Consider the following 18,685-nt stretch of genomic DNA (forward strand, 5'->3'; position numbering starts at 1 on the left):
GCAGTGGAGCAGGGGCCCAGAGAGGTTGTGCCTTCTCCATCCTTGGAGGCTTTCAAAGATCTGACTGGCCAGAGCCCTGAGCGACCTGGTGGACGCCAAGCTGGCCCTGCTTGGAGCTGGAGGTTGGACTACAGGCCTCCTGAGGTCCCTACCAACATGAATGATCCTATGATTCTCACATATTTCCAGCGTAGTGCTAGAAACGCTGGATAAGTTGACATGCAGAACATACAATAGTTTGCAACCGTAATGTAGCAGCAAAATATGGGGAAGTCAGAGAGAAAAAAACAGTAACAAAAATTAAATAGAGATGCTGGAAGAAAATAGTTCACCCATGATTAAAGCGGATGTAGCAATAGTTTGGGAAGTGTGAAACCAAAATAAGGAGAGAAACTGATATGCTGTGACGTCCTGCCCCAGAGGCCTGACATGCAGTGCCCGGGAAGGGCCAGACAGCAGGCCTCCAGCAGCAGGATCCTGGCTATCCCCAGGAAAGGCACATGCCTCATTAGAATCACAAAACATAAAGACACCAAACAATACTTTAAGTACCCTCAGTAACACGGGTTTGGATTACTTACTCCACTGGTCTATTTTAATAATTACTCTATGTTAGCTAACAATCTTACAAAATACTCTACCTGTTTCAGCCCCTCTTAGGTCTCCCCTGTTCCTGCTTCCCTAAGTGAAGGTGCAATTCCTCCTGGGGCTGGGAGCTCAGGAGATGGGGTCCTCCAGGAACGATATCTGCCTGTTGTGCTAACGAACCACTCAGGTTTAACCCTAGTTAGCAGAGAAATTGCAAAAGGCTTTTAAACTATAATTTTATGCTAAAGATTTCATACACCTGGCACTGCATTTTCTTAATACTGTCACGGGAAATGTGTAATTTTCTACTGGATTAATTCTGGCTTCCTTCTTAGACCACACACCAGCCTAGGTGTAAAGGGCACAAGCACAGCTTAGGACTGAATTTCAGACAAGCAAGATGATATTAACCTTTTCCCCCTTAACCTTTTTGAAAGGGTCTGAACTACAAAGCTGCCTGGGAACAACAGGCAACCTCATCAACTGTTAAATACTTACTCTGCTCTTAAATGATGCATGAAGTACAGCTGATAAATATGCTTGTTCCTTTCAAATGGCTATATGGCGCATAGCCGCAACCTTGCATATGTCTGAACAGATGTTACAAGAAACATTCCAGCAGCATATAACCAGCAAGCCAGGACAGATTGGTCTAGTTTTGGTTTGGATTTGTTTAGAGCTATTTGGAAAGAGAGAATAAACAAACACACTAAAACGCAGAAAGAATTTTATAGAATCATAGAAGCATTTAGGTTGGAAAAGACCTTTAAGATCATTGAGTCCCACCGTTAACCTAACACTACCAAGCCCACCACTACACCATGTCCCTCAGCACCTCGTCCAAACGGCTTTTAAATACCCCCAGGGATGGTGACTCCACCACTTCCCTGGGCAGCCTGGTCCAATGCTGGACAACCCTTTCAGTGAAGACATTTTTCCCAATATCCCATCTAAACCTCCCCCGGCGCAACTTGAGGCCATTTCCTCTTGTCCTATCACTTGTTACCTGGGAGAAGAGACCGACCCCACCTCTCTACACCCTCCTCTCAGGCAGTTGTAGGGAGCGATGAGGTCTCCCCTCAGCCTCCTTTTCTCCAGGCTCAACACCCCCAGGTCCCTCAGCCGCTCCCCACCAGCCTTGTGCTCCAGACCCTTCCCCAGCTCCGTTGCCCTTCTCTGGACACGCTCCAGCCCCTCCATGTCTCTCTTGGAGTGAGGGGCCCAACACTGAACACAGCATTCGAGGTGCGGCCTCACCAGTGCCCAGTACAGGGGCACGATCACTGCCCCAGTCCTGCTGGCCACACTATTCCTGACACCAGCCAGGATGCCATTGGCTTTCTTGGCCACCTGGGCACACTGCTGGCTCATATTCAGGCGGCTGTCGACCAACACCCCCAGGTCCTTTTCCACCAGGCACTTTCCAGCCACTCTTCCCCAAGCCTGCAGCGTTGCATGGGGTTGCTGTGACCCAAGGGCAGGACCCAGCACTGAGCCTTGTTGAACCTCACACAGTTGGCCCCAGCCCATCGACCCAGCCTGTCCAGGCCCCTCTGCAGAGCCTTCCTCCCCTCAAGAGATCAACACTCCCACACAGCTTGGTGTCATCTGCAAACTGACTGAGGGTGCACTCGATCCCCTCATCCAGATCGTTGATAAAGACATTAAACAGGAGTGGCCCCAACACAGCCCTGGGGACACCGCTTGTGACTGGCTGCCAGCCGGATTTAACTCCATTCACCACCACTCTCTGGGCCCGGCCATCCAGCCAGTTCTTTACCCAGCGAAGCGTACGCCTGTCCAAGCCATGAGCAGCCAGTTTCTCCAGGAGAATGCTGTGGGAAACCGTGTCGAAGGCTTTACTAAAGTCTCAGTAGACAACATCCACAGCCTTGCCCTCATCCACTAGGCGGGTCACCTTGTCATAGAAGGAGATCAGGTTAGTCAAGCAGGACCTGCCTTTCCTAAACCCATGCTGACTGGGCCTGATCGCCTGGTTGTCCTGTACGTGCCGCGTGACGGCACTCAAGATGATGTGCTCCATAACCTTCCCCGGCACCGAGGTCAGACTGACAGGCCTGTAGTTCCCCGGATCCTCCTTCTGACCCTTCTTGTAGATGCGTGTCACATTTGCTAACCTATTTTATACTAAAGAAAATCAGCATGAGATGAGGAAACATCTCCATTTATGTAAAGGATGGTAGGGAGAAGAAATCAAATAACCTGCACCGTGTGCCCATGGTGGATAGGGCAGGAAATCTTCGGTTTAAACCCAAGGAAGCAAGAAAACATTCTGATTAGAGGCTAAGAAAAATATTTTAATGATAAAGTTAACAAAGCAGGAAGGGCAAGACTTGCTGGGAGTTTTTAGTCTTTGCATGAATGGCATCTCTCAGAACAGACTGAAGAAAACATGTCAGGAACGCATCATAGCCCCTGCTCTGAGGAAAGGATGTGGACTAGATGAGCTCTCAAGTGTACTCCTAGGCCTAGTTTCTGATGGCTCTACGAAATTTCTTAACCTGACCACTGAATTTCAGCTAAAGAGTCACGTAATTACACCAAGAATATCCAAGAGCAAAATGTTTTTCATGCTAATATTGCCTTATTGCTGTTGTATAATCCTCTCCGGCTACTTCTACACCAGTAACAGAATGGTGACGTTGGGCATTGCCCTGGCCCTAAGAACAACTGGCACAAACTGGCCGTGCTCACATCCTTAAGCTTTCTGTCTCCCCCAGGCAGGGTGGACACGTTCAGATTCCCTGCAGGGAATGATGTTTGGCCTGTGCTGAACACCAAGCCGTGCCAAGGACTGCCTAGGAGACTGCTAGTTTGTCCTGAGCCAAAGCTACGTCAGGGAATTTAGCAGAATGGATTGACTGAGTTCCAGTTCCTGTGCCCAGTACTTTGGCAATGATTAACTCAGTAGCAGAGATGCAGCTTCTCTCTCCACATGCAGTTGTTTCTTGGTCTAAGCACAGGCTTGTTGGCTGAAGGCCTGACTGTTTGGAAGGGAAGGAGTTTTGGGACTGGAATCAGGGTAATAGATGCTATAAGAATAATGAAGGCACTCCTTCTTTCTGTAAGGTAACAGGTTGGTATTACCCATGTTATCAGGCTTTACCAAAAAGTCATTTTTAAGAAGACTGCAAATAGTTTAGGATTTGGGATTGGAGATGTAATTTTGTCGTGATCTGATTGCTTTCTCTCCCTTTTTTTGGGCCAGCTTCACGACTGCCAGTCTCAGCCAGTCCATCTGTGAGAGAACACCTGACAGAAGTCTTTCAGAGTCAGCTTTCTTGCTGCATCTTCCTCAACAGTTACATTTTCATGATCATCGTCTTTCTGAGATGAATCAGGACCAGTCAAGTAAATCAAGGGTGAAGGATGGAAAAAAAGGATAATTATTGAGGGGGAGGGAATTTCCATCTCATAGAAGTGTCTGAGTTTGACAGATAGCACAGCATTTTACCCATGATAATTAGTGTAACAGAAGGGGTATAAGGGCAGGGACTTCAGAAGTTCACACAGCTTAGACAGGGACTGTGTACGTGCTGCAGAAGACAGTGAAGCAGGATCAGAATCAGCAGGACTGTGAAGCAGAGGAGGAGATTGTTGCGTTTTGGAAGAGATCTCAGCCTCAAAAAGCCAGCTCTCTTTTCCTCTTGTACACAACGCTGCTGATCCCGCTCCTGCCTTGCCCTGCTCCGTACCACATACACTAACCCCGTGTACCTGAATTCTGTTTATTTCTTAGGTCCCAACACCCCCGCTCCTCATTACAGCTGCAGGACTTAATGACAGTGAATGGCTGAGTGATAAAAGAGCAGATATGATTCACTGTACAGAAACATGAAGTGACGTACAAAAAGAACCTCCCTAACCTTACAAACATACTGTTGGGCCCTAAAATAGAAAATGACAACTCAGGAAAGAGTCTCAGAATCTCAACAGTTCTAGGAAAATGCCTGCTCTTGGCTGGGTCAAAAAAGGCAAACTGAATGCTAGGAATTGTTAACAAAAGATGAACAAAATATAGAATACCAAAATGATGCTACACAGATTCAGAACGTATCTGCACCTTGACTACTGTGTACAGTTTTCATTCTCTGTTGCAAAAAGCATGTAGCTTTCCATATGAGGAATGAGAAAACACAGTAGGACTCTTCAGACTGAAAAAGAGATGTCTACAGAAGTCATGAGTGGCAAGAAGTTGTTGAATAAACAGTTGTTCGTTGCCTGTTTGATAATTAGAATGAATCAAATAAAGGTGTAAGGAGCCTGGCTCAAAACAAACAAAAGTGAGCAGTTTTTACAGTGTGTTGTTTGCCACGAGGCATTGCCAAAGTCAACGTTCCCACCCCCCAGGTTAGGCAAATCCACTGAAGAAAATCCCACTGAGTCCGTGAAATACAAGGACATCTCCTCTTGCTTTGCAGGTCCCTGAGCACACCATGCTTCATGCTGGGGGAGCACTACTACATGCCTGCCCTGCTTTTACACGCTTCTTCATGCATGTGCCATCAGCAGTGATGGACACAGGTCACCGGGCCAAATGTCTTTGGTTTGATTTGAGAGGCCCACTGTTCTGATTTCTGCTGTAAGAATGAACAGAAGCAAATTGGTGCTCAGTGATCTGGGAGATGGTACAGAGCCACTACTGGCCACTACAAACTGTGGCTTGATAAAATAATGATGGCATTAGTCTACAAAGTCATTTACTTGTACGACATGAAAATCAGTCTATACAAACACCGAGGCATTTCTTGCATCTAAAAGAAAACAACTTGAGTCATGCTTACAGAACCAGGAGCTTATAATGGAAATCAGTTACACCGAAAAGAATTTAGAGAAAACTAGCTAGAAGGAACTGCCAAGAATTTATGATAACTACTGAAATGCTGCTGCAGGTAAGGGAGCTAACGCATCGTTGAATGAACAAGAGCAGAGCAGCGATCTCATTCATTTCTAATGCAGCGTAAGTGCTGGAAACCTCTTGGGGATCTTTCAGATCAGAACGTACATCTTTGGAACAGGACTTGAAAGCCACACTACAGAAGGAGAAGCCACTTTGGAAAAAAAGAAATACTAAGAGAAACACCACCTAATTTGCTTAGCTATGAGAAGTACCTGACCACAGCGTAGAGGCAGCTCTAGGGGAAGACATTTATCACAGAAAGAAGCTTTTTAACCAGACAGCGGCACAATAAGATCTATTCAAGATCTATTCTTAACTGAATGCGTTCCTAGTAAAATCACAGCCAGGAAAATAGAAGCTCAACTATTTCAGAAACAAAAAGAACGCCATGTGAAAAGAGCACTTTCTTCTCTCATGCTCTAAGAACAACAAGAGGCAAGTAAAAGAGACAGGGCAGTAAAAGAACACGTGGGAGCGTCACTGCCACATACCAGATTTTGCAGGTGTGGAGTCACTGGCTGCCTTGACGGCCTTCAGAAGGACGTGCTGATTAGACGACACAGGCATGCCTGCTCTGCATTGCTGCTGCTGTTGCTTTTGCTGCTGCTGTTTCAAGGCCTGGGGAAGAGGACAGAAGAACATGACCAAAGAGAAATCAAAAATATTCTTAGAAATTACGAGCACACAGTACAAACCGCTTGTTTTACAGCAACCAATAGCTGGGTTCTGGTTCTAACTACGTCAGAAGCTCAGAACGACTTCTGAAACATTCGGTTTGCGTGGGACACTGACGCTGTCTATTTAAATACACTACTGCAAGTCGACAGATTTCCTACCTGTGCACCTAAAGCAAAAAGTTAATGGTTGCAGAACATCTTAAGTTGTGTTGTTTCATGAAAAATCATCTCTAGAGAATGCAAAGAGAAAGGATTCCAAATCCGGAGTTGGTTCAAGAAGTAATTATACAAATAGCTTCAAAGTAAAAGGACCATCATGTCATTCATTTCCGTCTCCTGGAGAAGCAAGTAGCAACTTACTAAAAACCTTCAACAGAGACACTGCCCATTAGGTAAGACTGTTTTAATTAGGACAGTAACAAAGATTAAAACACTACAGGGAAGAAAAGAAAATCCTTTGTTTCAGAAAAGACTGTTAAGGCAACCATAACACAGCCTAAAAGGCACGAATGACTAAGACAAGGAAGTAAGAAGGCTTTTGGTTCAACTGCAGCATTTACCCAAACCAAAGTGTCTGTTTTCAAAAAATGAAATCCAAACCCAAATAACTTAACAGCAGAATAAATTACGACAGACCAAGTATACCGTGGAAGTTCAAAATACGAAGTAATGGGAAATATTATGCTGCATACATACAAATGAGCGGGACTGCTAACTAGAGATCACAACTATCTTTAATAATAATAATAATAATAATAATAATAATAATAATAATACAATTAGACCTAGGAGAGAGAGTAAAAATATGCAGGAACCTGCAGAATCTGCCATGAGGAGAACAGAAAACAGACTGACTTTCAGTTTGTAAGGACACAAATGAGGGAGACTGACAACAAAAGGATACAGACAATGAATGGGCACGTTCGATTCCTATTTTCTGATTTATTAAAGAGCTCCTATTTAGCCACTTCTACCACAGGTTAAAAAAACATTCAGCCAAATTGAAACACAGCAAAATTGAAAATGAGTAAGAGGAAGTATCCTCTGTAATGCACAATTAACCTCCTGTTATTGAGGTCAAAAGCTTTTAAAAGAAAGAAAGGTAAAAAGAGAGACCTGGCATTCATACGAGTAACAAAAATACATAAACAAGTTCAAGAAAGCTTTTACAAGTTCTTGGTTTGAAGATGAACTGCAGGCAACAGTGAATGTCAAGGAAGTACCAGACTGTGAAGACCACGGGTATGTTCAGGGGGTTGTGTGAATCCCATTCTGCCATTACGCAAATAACTTCAAATATGTAAGGTTTTGTATATTCACCTATTCTGTATGCCATTTAATTGCTGCATTCTTCTCGGCTTAGGTGAAACAATTCTGCTTTTGTTCATTGTGTCACCTCAGTTCTCGGCCATGCAACGCCTGAGGTGCCCACGCCAACGGTGGCTGAGCCATGCGTGGGAAGAGGAGGAAACAATTACTCATTAGATACCTCTCTGAATTCCGTGCCAGCTTCACACTTACATTCTCTGTTATAAACATTTGCGGGTTTATTTAATAAATCTAAATTTATATTGAGCCCTGTCATAATCACAGAATAATTCTGGTGGGAAAGGACCTCGGGAGGTCTCCAGTCCAACCTCCAGCTCCGAGCAGGGCCAGCTTGGCCTCCACCAGGTCGCTCAGGGCTCTGGCCAGTCAGATCTTTGAAAGCCTCCAAGGATGGAGAAGGCACAACCTCTCTGGGCCCCTGCTCCACTGCTGGACTGTCCGCAGGGGAAAAAGCTTTTCCTTATGTCCTGTTTTTCCTTATACCATTCAACTTATGCCCATTGTTCCTCACCGTCCCACTTCCTTCACCATATTGTGACGAGCCTGCCTCTGTCTTCTCTTCCTTCTAAGTACTGGAGGGGCAGGGGGGAGGAAGGGGAGAGGCCCGGCTCCCCCGTAAACACCCTATACCAGGCAGAGTTCCCCATAGCACCCTATACCAGGTCCAGCTCCCCCATAACACCCCACAACAGGCCCAGCTCCTCCATGACACCCCATACCAGGCCCAGCATCCAGCATCCCTCAGCTCCCCCATACCAGGCCCAGCTCCCCCATAACACCCTATATCAGGCCCAGCTCTCCCATAACACCCTATACCAAGCCCAGCTCTCCCATAACACCCTATATCAGGCCCTGCTCCCCCATAACACCCTATATCGGGCCCTGCTCTCCCATAACACCCTATATCGGGCCCTGCTCTCCCATAACACCCTATATCGGGCCCTGCTCTCCCGTAACACCCTATATCGGGCCCTGCTCTCCCGTAACACCCTATATCGGGCCCTGCTCTCCCGTAACACCCTATATCGGGCCCTGCTCTCCCATAACACCCTATATCGGGCCCTGCTCTCCCATAACACCCTATATCGGGCCCAACTCTCCCATAACACCCTATACCAGGCCCAGCTCCCCTCAGCTCCAGCCATGCAAGGCCCCGCTCTGCCGACCCACCTCTGTCAGGAACCAGCCAATCAGGAAAGCGCTAACTACCCCGCAGCCACCAATCAGGCGGCAGCTTCCAGGCGCCGCGGCTGTGGAAGGCTCTGGAGGCAGCGGAGGGTCTCGCAGAGGGGCTCTCCAGAGACCCGGGCACACGGCAAACGCCTGCGCCAGCACCAGCCCGCCGACTCTCCTCTAACCCTGACCTGCCTGGATACCCCCTCTGTGCCCGTGCGCAGCGGCTCGTTATTTTCGTTTTGTTTGCCTTGAAGCTGTCCTTTGTTCTCGCTGGGTGCGCTGTGACGCTCGCAATGGAGGGCAGATGTTCCTCAGCACACAGGTGCGTTTGCACAAAGGGCAGCTCTGAGGTAAACCCCGCCGTCGAGGGCGGAAACCACCGCTTTATTCTACAGAGTTGAAAAAGAGCGTAATTCAAAATGGCGCCAGTCAGTCAGTACCATCAGCACCTACTTCAATTGTCATTTAAACAAAGACCTTATGTCAGCAGCACGCTCCCCCCTGTCAGCTCCACTGTGGATGACAATGGTGACGGCAGCAGGACCAGGAGCTGCCCCTAAGCACCCGCTTCTTGCTCTGGACCTGCCTACGGTCTCTGGTAATGATGTTAAAAACCCACGGGCTGCACCTAATGGGGAAAAATCTGTACTGTACAGCTCCCTTCTTCACACAAAAGGTGACAAAGCGACTATTCACTGACCAGAGAGCTTCTGTAGGGTGTAGCCCAACTCAGTTCCTGGCTGTATTCATTCCATGTATGTGGCAACAACAGATAAAAGTGTAATGGATAAAGATGAAAGCCAACAGTATAAACCCTATCAGAGCAGAGGGTGTAATTTCTAATCTTAAACACCATGATGAGATCTGGCTCGAGGGAGGGGATCCTTCCCCTCTGCTCAGCACTGGTGAGGCCACCCCTGGCTCCAGCGCTGGGCTCCCCAGTCCAAGAGGGACAGGGACGGACTGGAGAGAGTCCACCAAGTCCAGCGAGGGGCCACCAAGATGCTGAAGGACTGGAGCATCTGTGCTGTGAGGAAAGGCTGAGGGAGCTGGGACTGCTCAGCCTGGGGCAGAGCAGGCTCAGGGGGTTGAATCCATGTCTATAAATACCCGCAGGGAGGGTGCCAAGAGGATGGAGACAGGCTCTTCCAGTGGTGCCACTGCCAGGACCAGAGGCCATGGGCACAAAATAAGAAATTCCATCTGAATTCAAGATACACTTTTACTATGAGGGTGACCGAGCGCTGGCACAGGTTGCTCAGAGAAGTTGTGGAGTCTCCCTCCTTGGAGATATTCAGAAGCTGTCTGGACGTGGTCCTGGGCAACTGGCTCTGGGTGACCCCACTTGAGCAGAGGGGTTGGAACAGAGGGACCCCAGAGGTTCCTTCCAACCCCAACCAGTCTGGGTTTCTGTGCTTCTGTGAATTCTGCTGGCACTGGGATGGCCGCTCAAGCTAGGTAAGGATGAGATGAAGGTCAGTGGATTGGAGAGGATCAGAGGAAAGAATTAGAGTCGTACCTGCATCTTCCAGTGACGGGTGAGAAACCACCCATCTTTCTGGACCTGCGCTACAAATTTCAGAGTCTCAGTGTGGTGGTTTTTTGTATCAGCACACACTCACTGTAACAAAGGGGGTTTCTCCCCCTGATTGTTTCATCTTTCCAGCAGGATAAGCACTGACATGTCTCTGCCAATTTAGATTCAGATATTGCAAATCTCTAACTCGGGATTTTTCCAAACGATTGTAAGGAACACAGCCATCTGCTTACTTACTACACTGTGTGGTGATGGCACGCCAGTACACACCGTATGATTTGGCTGTATTTTACGGTGATAACTCTGATGTGTTTATGAACTAAATCCTGACCCTTATTTCTTAGAGGACCTGATACTTATTGTCAGTGTAGCAGCAGTGTGGTGTTCCAGGGTTAAAAGTTCTCACTTAGAAATCTGTTCTCTCTTCCCTCCAGTAATATATAATTACTTAGCACTTAAGACAGGAGGGCTGAATCCAGCCAGCTGTCTTCTGCAGTGCATGCTAGCAAATAATCTGGGTCACAGACATAATTAAAAATATGAAAGCTTTCTTTAATTCTTGCTTCCCTCAGTATATTATTTTTCCCTACTACTCTGCTCATAACACTGCTGTCTCCTTCCTGCTATCTGTATTTGCTCATTCTATCTACTTTTTATAACCTGATCACAATGGCAACTGTGTTTAGGAAGAGGTGGAAGATGTGATACTTGGTCAAAATGGCAGAATTCCACTGGAACTAAAATTAAGCAAAGGACTGGGCATGGAACGTTCTTAATTTGATCCAAAGCTAGAGCAAACTTTGGGCAGGTAACCTGGAACAACTGAACGGTTATGGTGTTCTTTGGCAACACCTTTTCCTGTGTGCCTGGAAGGCAAGTTACTCACTATGCTACAATTTGATGCTCTACTCTGGGCCACAAAAGTTGAGTTCAGGGAGAAGAGCTGTTGTGATGGAAGATGATGACCACCAGAAGCAGCTTTTTGCTCTGCAGAGAGCTGCAGAACTGTTAAGGACAAACGGGTATGCTATGCAGACATCAAGGCCTCCATGTGGTTCCCCATTTCTCTTTCAGGGTTTCTAATTCTTTTCCCCAAACCAATTAGATTAACAGTGAAACTGAGAACACTGTCTCAGTTTTGGAACTCACTGGCTCTGAGGTATTTCAGTACACTCAGCGACAGCGCTGGAACAAGGATGCTCAGGAAGTAGACATCTCACAATGAGAAAGCTGGGGGGTGGAGGAGGGAGAGAGCAGAGACAGAGGGGAATGAATATAAAGGTGGGTGAAGGCTGGTGGGAGCCGGAGCATGGGGAATTCAGAGATGAAAAGTAGAAAATTATTAGGCATGTAAGAACAGAAGCTGGGAGGAGAGGAGAAAAGTAGATGGAGTGTAGGTTTGGAAACAGTGTAGGTTTGGAAATGAAGCGTGGGTTTGCCCAGAGGTCCCTTCCAACCTGTGATTCCGTGAAACAGGGACCTACAGTCCAGAGAAAATGAAGAGGAACTGCTGAGCACAAGAGGGGAAAGAGGACTGTTTATAACAAACCCTGAGTTTCTTTGATCATTCTCTTAGAAGAGAAAAGCCTTTGCGGGTGTTGGAGAGAAATGGTTGCCAGCCAGGCTTAAACAGGGATGAGGAAGGGAAAGCAAAGAGTATAATTAATATCTTGCTGAATTAGCGAGAAGCAATTTTCTGAGGATTCAAATGAAAGCGGAAGCTTGACTCTGAACTTCAGAAGAAAATCTGCCTGAAGTGACAACACAACCTCGCTTCTTTCTTGCAGCTATCAGCAACAAGCAACATCACAGTAACACTGAGGCTTCTGTCGAGAACCAGCCAAGTGGGAAAAGAAAGGAGAGAGAAGATTCCCTAAAGCTGGCATCTCATTACGACATCAACTCAGCCCTCTCTTGCTGGAAACAAAGCCCCAGTTTATCCAGTTGCCTTGTCTTCCCCGTAATAGTCTCCTCAATAATATGCCCTACGTAGATCCTTCTCTCTCGCTGCAGATCCTTTTCCCAGGGCCACAGGCATCTCTGTTAGCTGAATGCCATCCTGAGTGTTGCTTCTCAGCTAGAAAAAGTCAGGAAAACAGGCTGGGCTGGAAAAGGTAAATCCTGTCTGGAACACATCATGATTTCATCTGTCTGTGACAAGCTTCCGTAATCCCTGGACTAGCACCTCCTCTGCAACTTGATTCATAACTCCTTACAGATTTTTCCTTTACTAAGGAGTAAATCTAACCCTGATAAAGCATTTCCTTTCTAAGGATCATGGAAAACTAAACAATGCAGTTGGGGAAACACCTGCAAATAAGACACTCAGGGGACTAATTCATCTTGCATTTTTCATTAGGAGAAACAAATCATTTGAAGTACAAACACTTACCCGTTCCATCCTGCATGCACACAGTTAACACTATCTACACAACAGTCATTCCCCAAGCATGGAAAATACTCAGTCCTCCTCCTTCTCTCGTAACACCCAGTAGAGGGGCAACGCGAAGTCAGCGTGGTCTCCTTCCCCTTCTTCCCTCCATATACACATACACACTGCACCCACAGAATTCCTTGGAAGGGAACGTACTGGCCCTAACTAGGGGAAGAAGTCAGTGGATCTAATTCTCTTCCCAAAGAGACCTTCCATTTACTAAAACAGACTGTAGAAAGCTAAGCACACTCATCAAAAGGTTGGAAGAAAAGAAATAACATCTTGTATCTGTTCTCTCATAAGAATAATTTAAAAAATTTCCAGATGCTTATGTAGGAAAAAAGCAAAGAACTAAACAGCACAATGCTTGATTGGCCTTTAAGAGAGAGGGATGTTTTAACAAAACCCTGTTTACTATGAGACAGCCAGGAAGTCCTGAATTACCTCGCTGCAGAGCGCAGTTTCACTGAGAAAGACGATTTACCAGAGAAAGAAAATTACTGCAACGATCCCTAAACTGGGTTCCAGCCTAGGCTACTTACCTGCTTGAGTGCCTTCTTGCTGTGCTTCTGGGATGAGGAGATGACTTTGCCTGTCTGGATGGAAGGTGATGGGCAGCCTGACTGAGGGGAGGATGTCTGTGACAGTCTAGATGACACTACAAGAAAAAAAAACACAATATATACATAACCTGACCTTTATACATTTGCCTGCAGCACGTTAGCCAGTCCTCACCATTTCAGATCATCTCATGAGGCTCATGAAAATTGCACCTCTAGCAAATGTTACTTTTTGCATGAAGAACCATTCCTGTTTCCTCCCCACCACCAAGGCAGCTGTTTTCCTCTGAAAGCCAACAGCAATTCCTGTGACCAGCTTCAGATTTTTCACCTCTTGTCCATCTCCTTTTTATTAATCTTGTAAATAGCTGCTATCAAACAACACTGCAGCTTGAGAAAAAGCTTCAGATTCACGCAGGTTTAGCCAATTCAAATCTAACTGGAAATACAGGCGCAGGCAATGGTTGTCTTCATCTGGAATGACCTGTGGTCAGACACCTAATTGATAGCAGTTTCTGATCAGATTAAATCTGAGTCCCACGCAAGCACGGGAAGATAAACAACATGCAAAGGAAGTGGAACTTCACTTGCTCCTTTCTAAAAAGAAATATGGGAATATACAGGGTATCCCAGTAAACGAACACATATTCTCAGTGGATGAGCCTAGACACTTAAAGAAGTCTGGTCCTACCCACGTGGAGTCCTACAGCAAGGCTTCTAGTTTCAGGTGATTTGGACTTCTAAACGGTCTTGTTACAACCAACAATCCGGGATGGGAATTAAATAACAGCTGGTCATGTAGCTGGAATATACCTATGCGGCACAGGACACTCAAACGGCTCCGCTCTGGCGGCAGTGGGGTGATGGATATGTGGCCAGCCAGGGGAAGCACTGGGTTCCAGTCTCTCATAGTCACGGTTTTGCCTCTGTTGTCTTGGCAAATATATGCTGTGCTGGCCAGCAGCCAGGGTTAACCCACCACATGTCCCTGTACAAAAAGCCAGGTGATCAGCACGCTAGGGCTAGTCAAAGCTGTTCAGCTGCTGAGACTGAAACAGTACCACAAAAAACGACAAAAGCAAAATGACATTAACTGGAATGCCCTACACATTGCACGATGGCCTTAACAAACCAAACCCTGTGTTGGCATAGCCAAGAACATCAATGAGATACGGCTGCACCTGCAATGAACTCTGAAAGTAGATCTGCGAGACTGGGTACGGAGGCAGCCAGTTAAAGAGAAAACAACAGAAGTTTAGCAAACTCATGGTCTGTATATAGATCTGCACATGAATTTGTGCAGCTAACAATGCCCACTCTAAGATCAAGGAAACAAAAGGAAGAGTAAAAGAATGTTTGAGCCTGGGGCGGGGAGAACCTCTACCATAAAGGATAATAAACAGTCACAGGTAAACTATTTAAATTATTGCTTCCTGAAGCCATTAGTTCTAGAACACAAGGCTAAACTAGTATCCTCCTGCAACAGAAAGGAGTTAAGCGATAATGGCAACAGCTCTTCATTAACAACAGCCACAGTGTGATCCCGCTCAGTACCTACAGAGAAGGGAAGCTCCCAAAAATAACGCAGTGACAGTAAGCATCAGAAAGCAACATTTCAATCAAATGCATAGAATTAGTAACAACAAACTGTAAAAAGTAAAATCCTCAAGTGGCATGGACATTAAATGAAAAGAGCGAGTTTTTTTAGAAGGAATACACAATAGAGATGAGGTAATATCAGACTCTGAAATGTCATTAAAACCAACAACAATTAAAAGGTATGGTAAGAAACCAGTAATTTAAAAGTCACTGACAGGACTCCCATACCCAGATGACACATGCACGTGATGGAAGATGATGCAGTCGCACAGCAAGCGGAACTACCACTTGACAGGCAAAACACCCCCCCAATGTTATAGCAAGACCTGGGAAGCAAAGGTTGTGCCTGTACTTTGAAAGAGCAGTAAGAATGTTCATAAACTTGCATTTGTCTCTCAATTTGGTTGACATTGCAGTTCAAGAAGCATAAGAAGATGGTCATAGTCTGACCAGCACCTGGAGGGGAAAAGCAGATCTCACAAACCCATTAGAATTCTTTGAATGCATCGATAAAGAGAACTGGAAGAAAAGAATGTTTGTTGCTAAGAGTTCACTCACACTTCCAGAGATTTTCAACAAAAGGCTCCTAAAAATTATTTGGCTATTGTTTAAAAGACAATGAATTGGCATAACTCTGGTGCTGGATGGGACAGAAGGCAAAGAACAGAATCAAATGGTAATCAGGCAAGAAATCAGCAAAAATTCTGCAAGGTCACATCTAAGTAGGGAGCATTTTAGTGCTTAGTGATAGACTGGAAGGCAGGAAACAGTAAAATATTAAATATTTAGTTTAGTTAAGATCAGAGAGAATTGTGTGGAAATTCAGAGAAATATAATCCAGAGAACAAAAGACCAAAAACATGAAGTAAAACATCAAAAAAGGAGTAAGTAAATTTTTGGAGGAAAAAATTTGGAGGAAAAACCCAAGATTTTGGGGGTTTTTTAACCCAAACACAGTTTGGGTTAAAAACGAACTGTGTCACCTCAGGAAAGGGATCCGTTACGGCTGACAGGTGTATGAAAATGGCAGCAAGATGATGCAATGCGTAACGATGGAAAGATGACATTATCTAAAATTCTTACAGCATATTCACGTTGACTGTCTCACGTCCTGTAGTGCTGATCACGCCACATCAGCAAAATTCGATGGGATTCAGGAAAGTAAAGAAAATGGTTAAGGACACAATAAAAACTAGGGATACTGAGCTATTTGATATTATTCTCAAAGGCAGGGCAGTGAGTGAAGCCTACAAAATGGAACGATGCAGCTTCATGTCTGGGCGCCCCGTTTCTGCGGGGAAAGCACCGTGCTTGCAGCCACCGGGCCGCTGTCGTCACCCGGAGAGCCTGGGCACAGCAGAGCCATCGGCCTCGCTCTTACACTACCCAGGTACGTTCCCAATCCACCACCGCTGCCAACACAACCCTCGGCTGGACAAACGCTGTGCCCCCGTCCTTGTAAACCTCATCCTTGCTCGTAGCTGTTAAACACCAAGAAAACACAAGTTCAGTTTAACATTTAAAACCCAGGCAGAGAAATAGGTTGACTGTTACTGGTTTTGAGACATTTGAATAGCAGGAACATAAACCACATCCTCTTTGAAGTCTATCACTGCTGTAACTACAAGTTCTGCATGAAGTAGAAACATTAAGCCAAATACAGGCTACTCTTCCCCAGCCTCATATTCTATTCACATTTTCATTTTTATGCTGTCTTTGAACAAAGAAAACAAATCTTTTCAAACCAGGAATGGCAGCACAGGCTAAAACCCACGCCTGGGAAGGCAACTCATCCCCGGAGCAGATACAATAAAGCCACATTACGATATTTTGTGCACCCTCTGAGTGTGTAAAAGCCCGCAGTGCCACAACGACTGCTGTGTTGGACTGACAGCTGTAACCACAACAAATTCTCAAGAACAAACAGGAGAACTTGAGAAAGCCAACCAAGGCACAGCTGCCTGAGCTCAGCTGCGGGCCCCCAAAGCGAAGGGGGGATGGATGGAAGGAAAACCTGTGAGAATGCACCCCTGGGTCCTTGGACCCAAAAGCTCTCAGAAAGGTTACATCCTTTTAAGAACTTCACACGCAGCCAAGCGGAAGTGTAACACAGACATGCATGTGCAGAGAAATATTCAGCCTCCCATAAGGACAAGGCTTGACAAGCTGAGTTTGTTTCCTCTAGATTTAAACAGAATTTCAGTAAAGTTAGTTCTGTCACTTCAGGCTTTCTTATAATTTGAAAAATAAGTGGAGCTGAGATTATACCTCTTGATGCCCTTAAATCCTAAGAGCGCTTTTGGAGGGGGGCTGCAGAAATAATTACAGAATGTAAAGCGACATCTGGGAAAGCAGTGCATCCAGGAAGGCACTCTGATTTTCATACTCAATGAGTTGCTTTGCGCTGTTTCTGTGTAAATAAGGATTTCCTTGATCAGCTAAAGATTAGACTGCCAGTATCTGACAGAAACGAATGTCAGTAGATTTTGTAAATTAGAAAGAGTCAACAGAATCCCCGCACCCCAAAGAGGCAGACGAGAGATGGGATGGAGACGTCACCTTGATAATAAGTGGTAAGGACAGACATGTGACTAAAGGGCAGTGACAAAAAAACCTCGGGTACTCGAGAGCGCTGGCTTGGAGAAGTGATTAACCATATGCGTCCATAGCCAGGATAGCTCTGAAACGAGGAACTCTGCACACTCGGCCTGAAGTCTGCGCCAGCTGGTTCATTCACAAGGTTTCATTGCTTCCTGCTGTTGGTTTGGCTGGGAGAGGAGATTGCCAGGTGAAATGTTAACAGTTCTCTAAGGTTACAGTAGATGAGATAAAGTGGGACATGTGTCAGCCAAACCTCACGAACCCTGATGTGTTAGATAAACTAAGAATGGATCCAGTGCAGTCCCATGCTCCAGCTGCAAGAATAAATACTGGAGGAAGATCTGTCTGCAGTCAATTACAGCTGTAATTTGTGGGACAGAGACTCCTTTACACTTTAGACTTCTTACATGAAATGTCACCGACACAAGAGCGTTTCTTCTAAGAAATGAAATTATAACAGAACTTTGATTATGTTAAAGGTCAATTAAATTAGAAATTTTAGACCGGCAAGATCTGATGACACTTTACAAGGTATTGGGTTCCCTTAGGATTTGCAAACCCTAAACCACTGGTCAATCAATTCTCTTATATACATTTATAAAGAAACTGTGCTAACAGCAGCAAAGAGAAGTAGGAAGATCTATTTAACAATGATTTATTGAAGAAGGTGAGTGGTTAATTCTTTTAGAAAAATTGCAGAAAATTGCTGCAAATATTAAATGCAGGATGTAGGCCAGGGAGCCCTTCTAACAGAAAGAGTAAGACTGTAATGTTTCATCAAGACGCTGCCTCGTGTCTTTCCTTCGTAGAGTCCTGGTTCAGTTAACGCTAAGGACTTTCTGCTTGACCCTCTTGGCTAAAGGAAAGCCTCAAACCAGGCAACTGAAGTATGATTTGACCACACGTCCATTTTAACAGCGTGCCACATCGTGCGTCTTCCCAGTGTTTCCGAAGGCAATGGTGGAAGGAACGCCGCAAGTCTCCCGACACCCCGGTATGTAGATCCCACCATGCGCGCTCTGCTGCCACCACCCAGCGCAAGACTGGTCCGCTGAAACTGGACTTTAGCCAGTACCCGGCTAAAGTCCATCCTACCACCAAAGCAGCACTAGGACTCATAATTCTCAGGTGGTGTTAGGTACCAGCACCATTCTGTACACTACATGAGACTGAAAATAACAGAAAGGTGAAGATGCTCAAAATATTTTTACTATTCTTTTTTCTTGGATGTCTCATCTTGCACAGATTATTTACCTTTTAGGG

The 18,685-nt window shown here is 45.6% G+C and overlaps 1 protein-coding gene across 3 annotated transcripts in view; it reads right to left on the reverse strand.

The window, feature by feature from the left end:
- ASXL2 (ASXL transcriptional regulator 2) overlaps positions 1-18,685 on the reverse strand; it is a 132,634-nt gene that overhangs the window by 27,150 nt on the left and 86,799 nt on the right. For all 3 annotated transcript variants that reach the window (XM_072858133.1, XM_072858132.1, XM_072858134.1), the window contains 2 exons: positions 13,205-13,320; positions 6,001-6,127 (listed from right to left, as the gene is read on the reverse strand). In XM_072858133.1, the coding sequence (XP_072714234.1) occupies positions 6,001-6,127; positions 13,205-13,320 (243 nt within the window). The remainder of the gene's footprint in view (positions 1-6,000; positions 6,128-13,204; positions 13,321-18,685) is intronic.

The sequence above is a fragment of the Ciconia boyciana genome, chromosome 3 (genome assembly GCF_034638445.1).
Source record: "Ciconia boyciana chromosome 3, ASM3463844v1, whole genome shotgun sequence".
NCBI lineage: Eukaryota > Metazoa > Chordata > Aves > Ciconiiformes > Ciconiidae > Ciconia > Ciconia boyciana.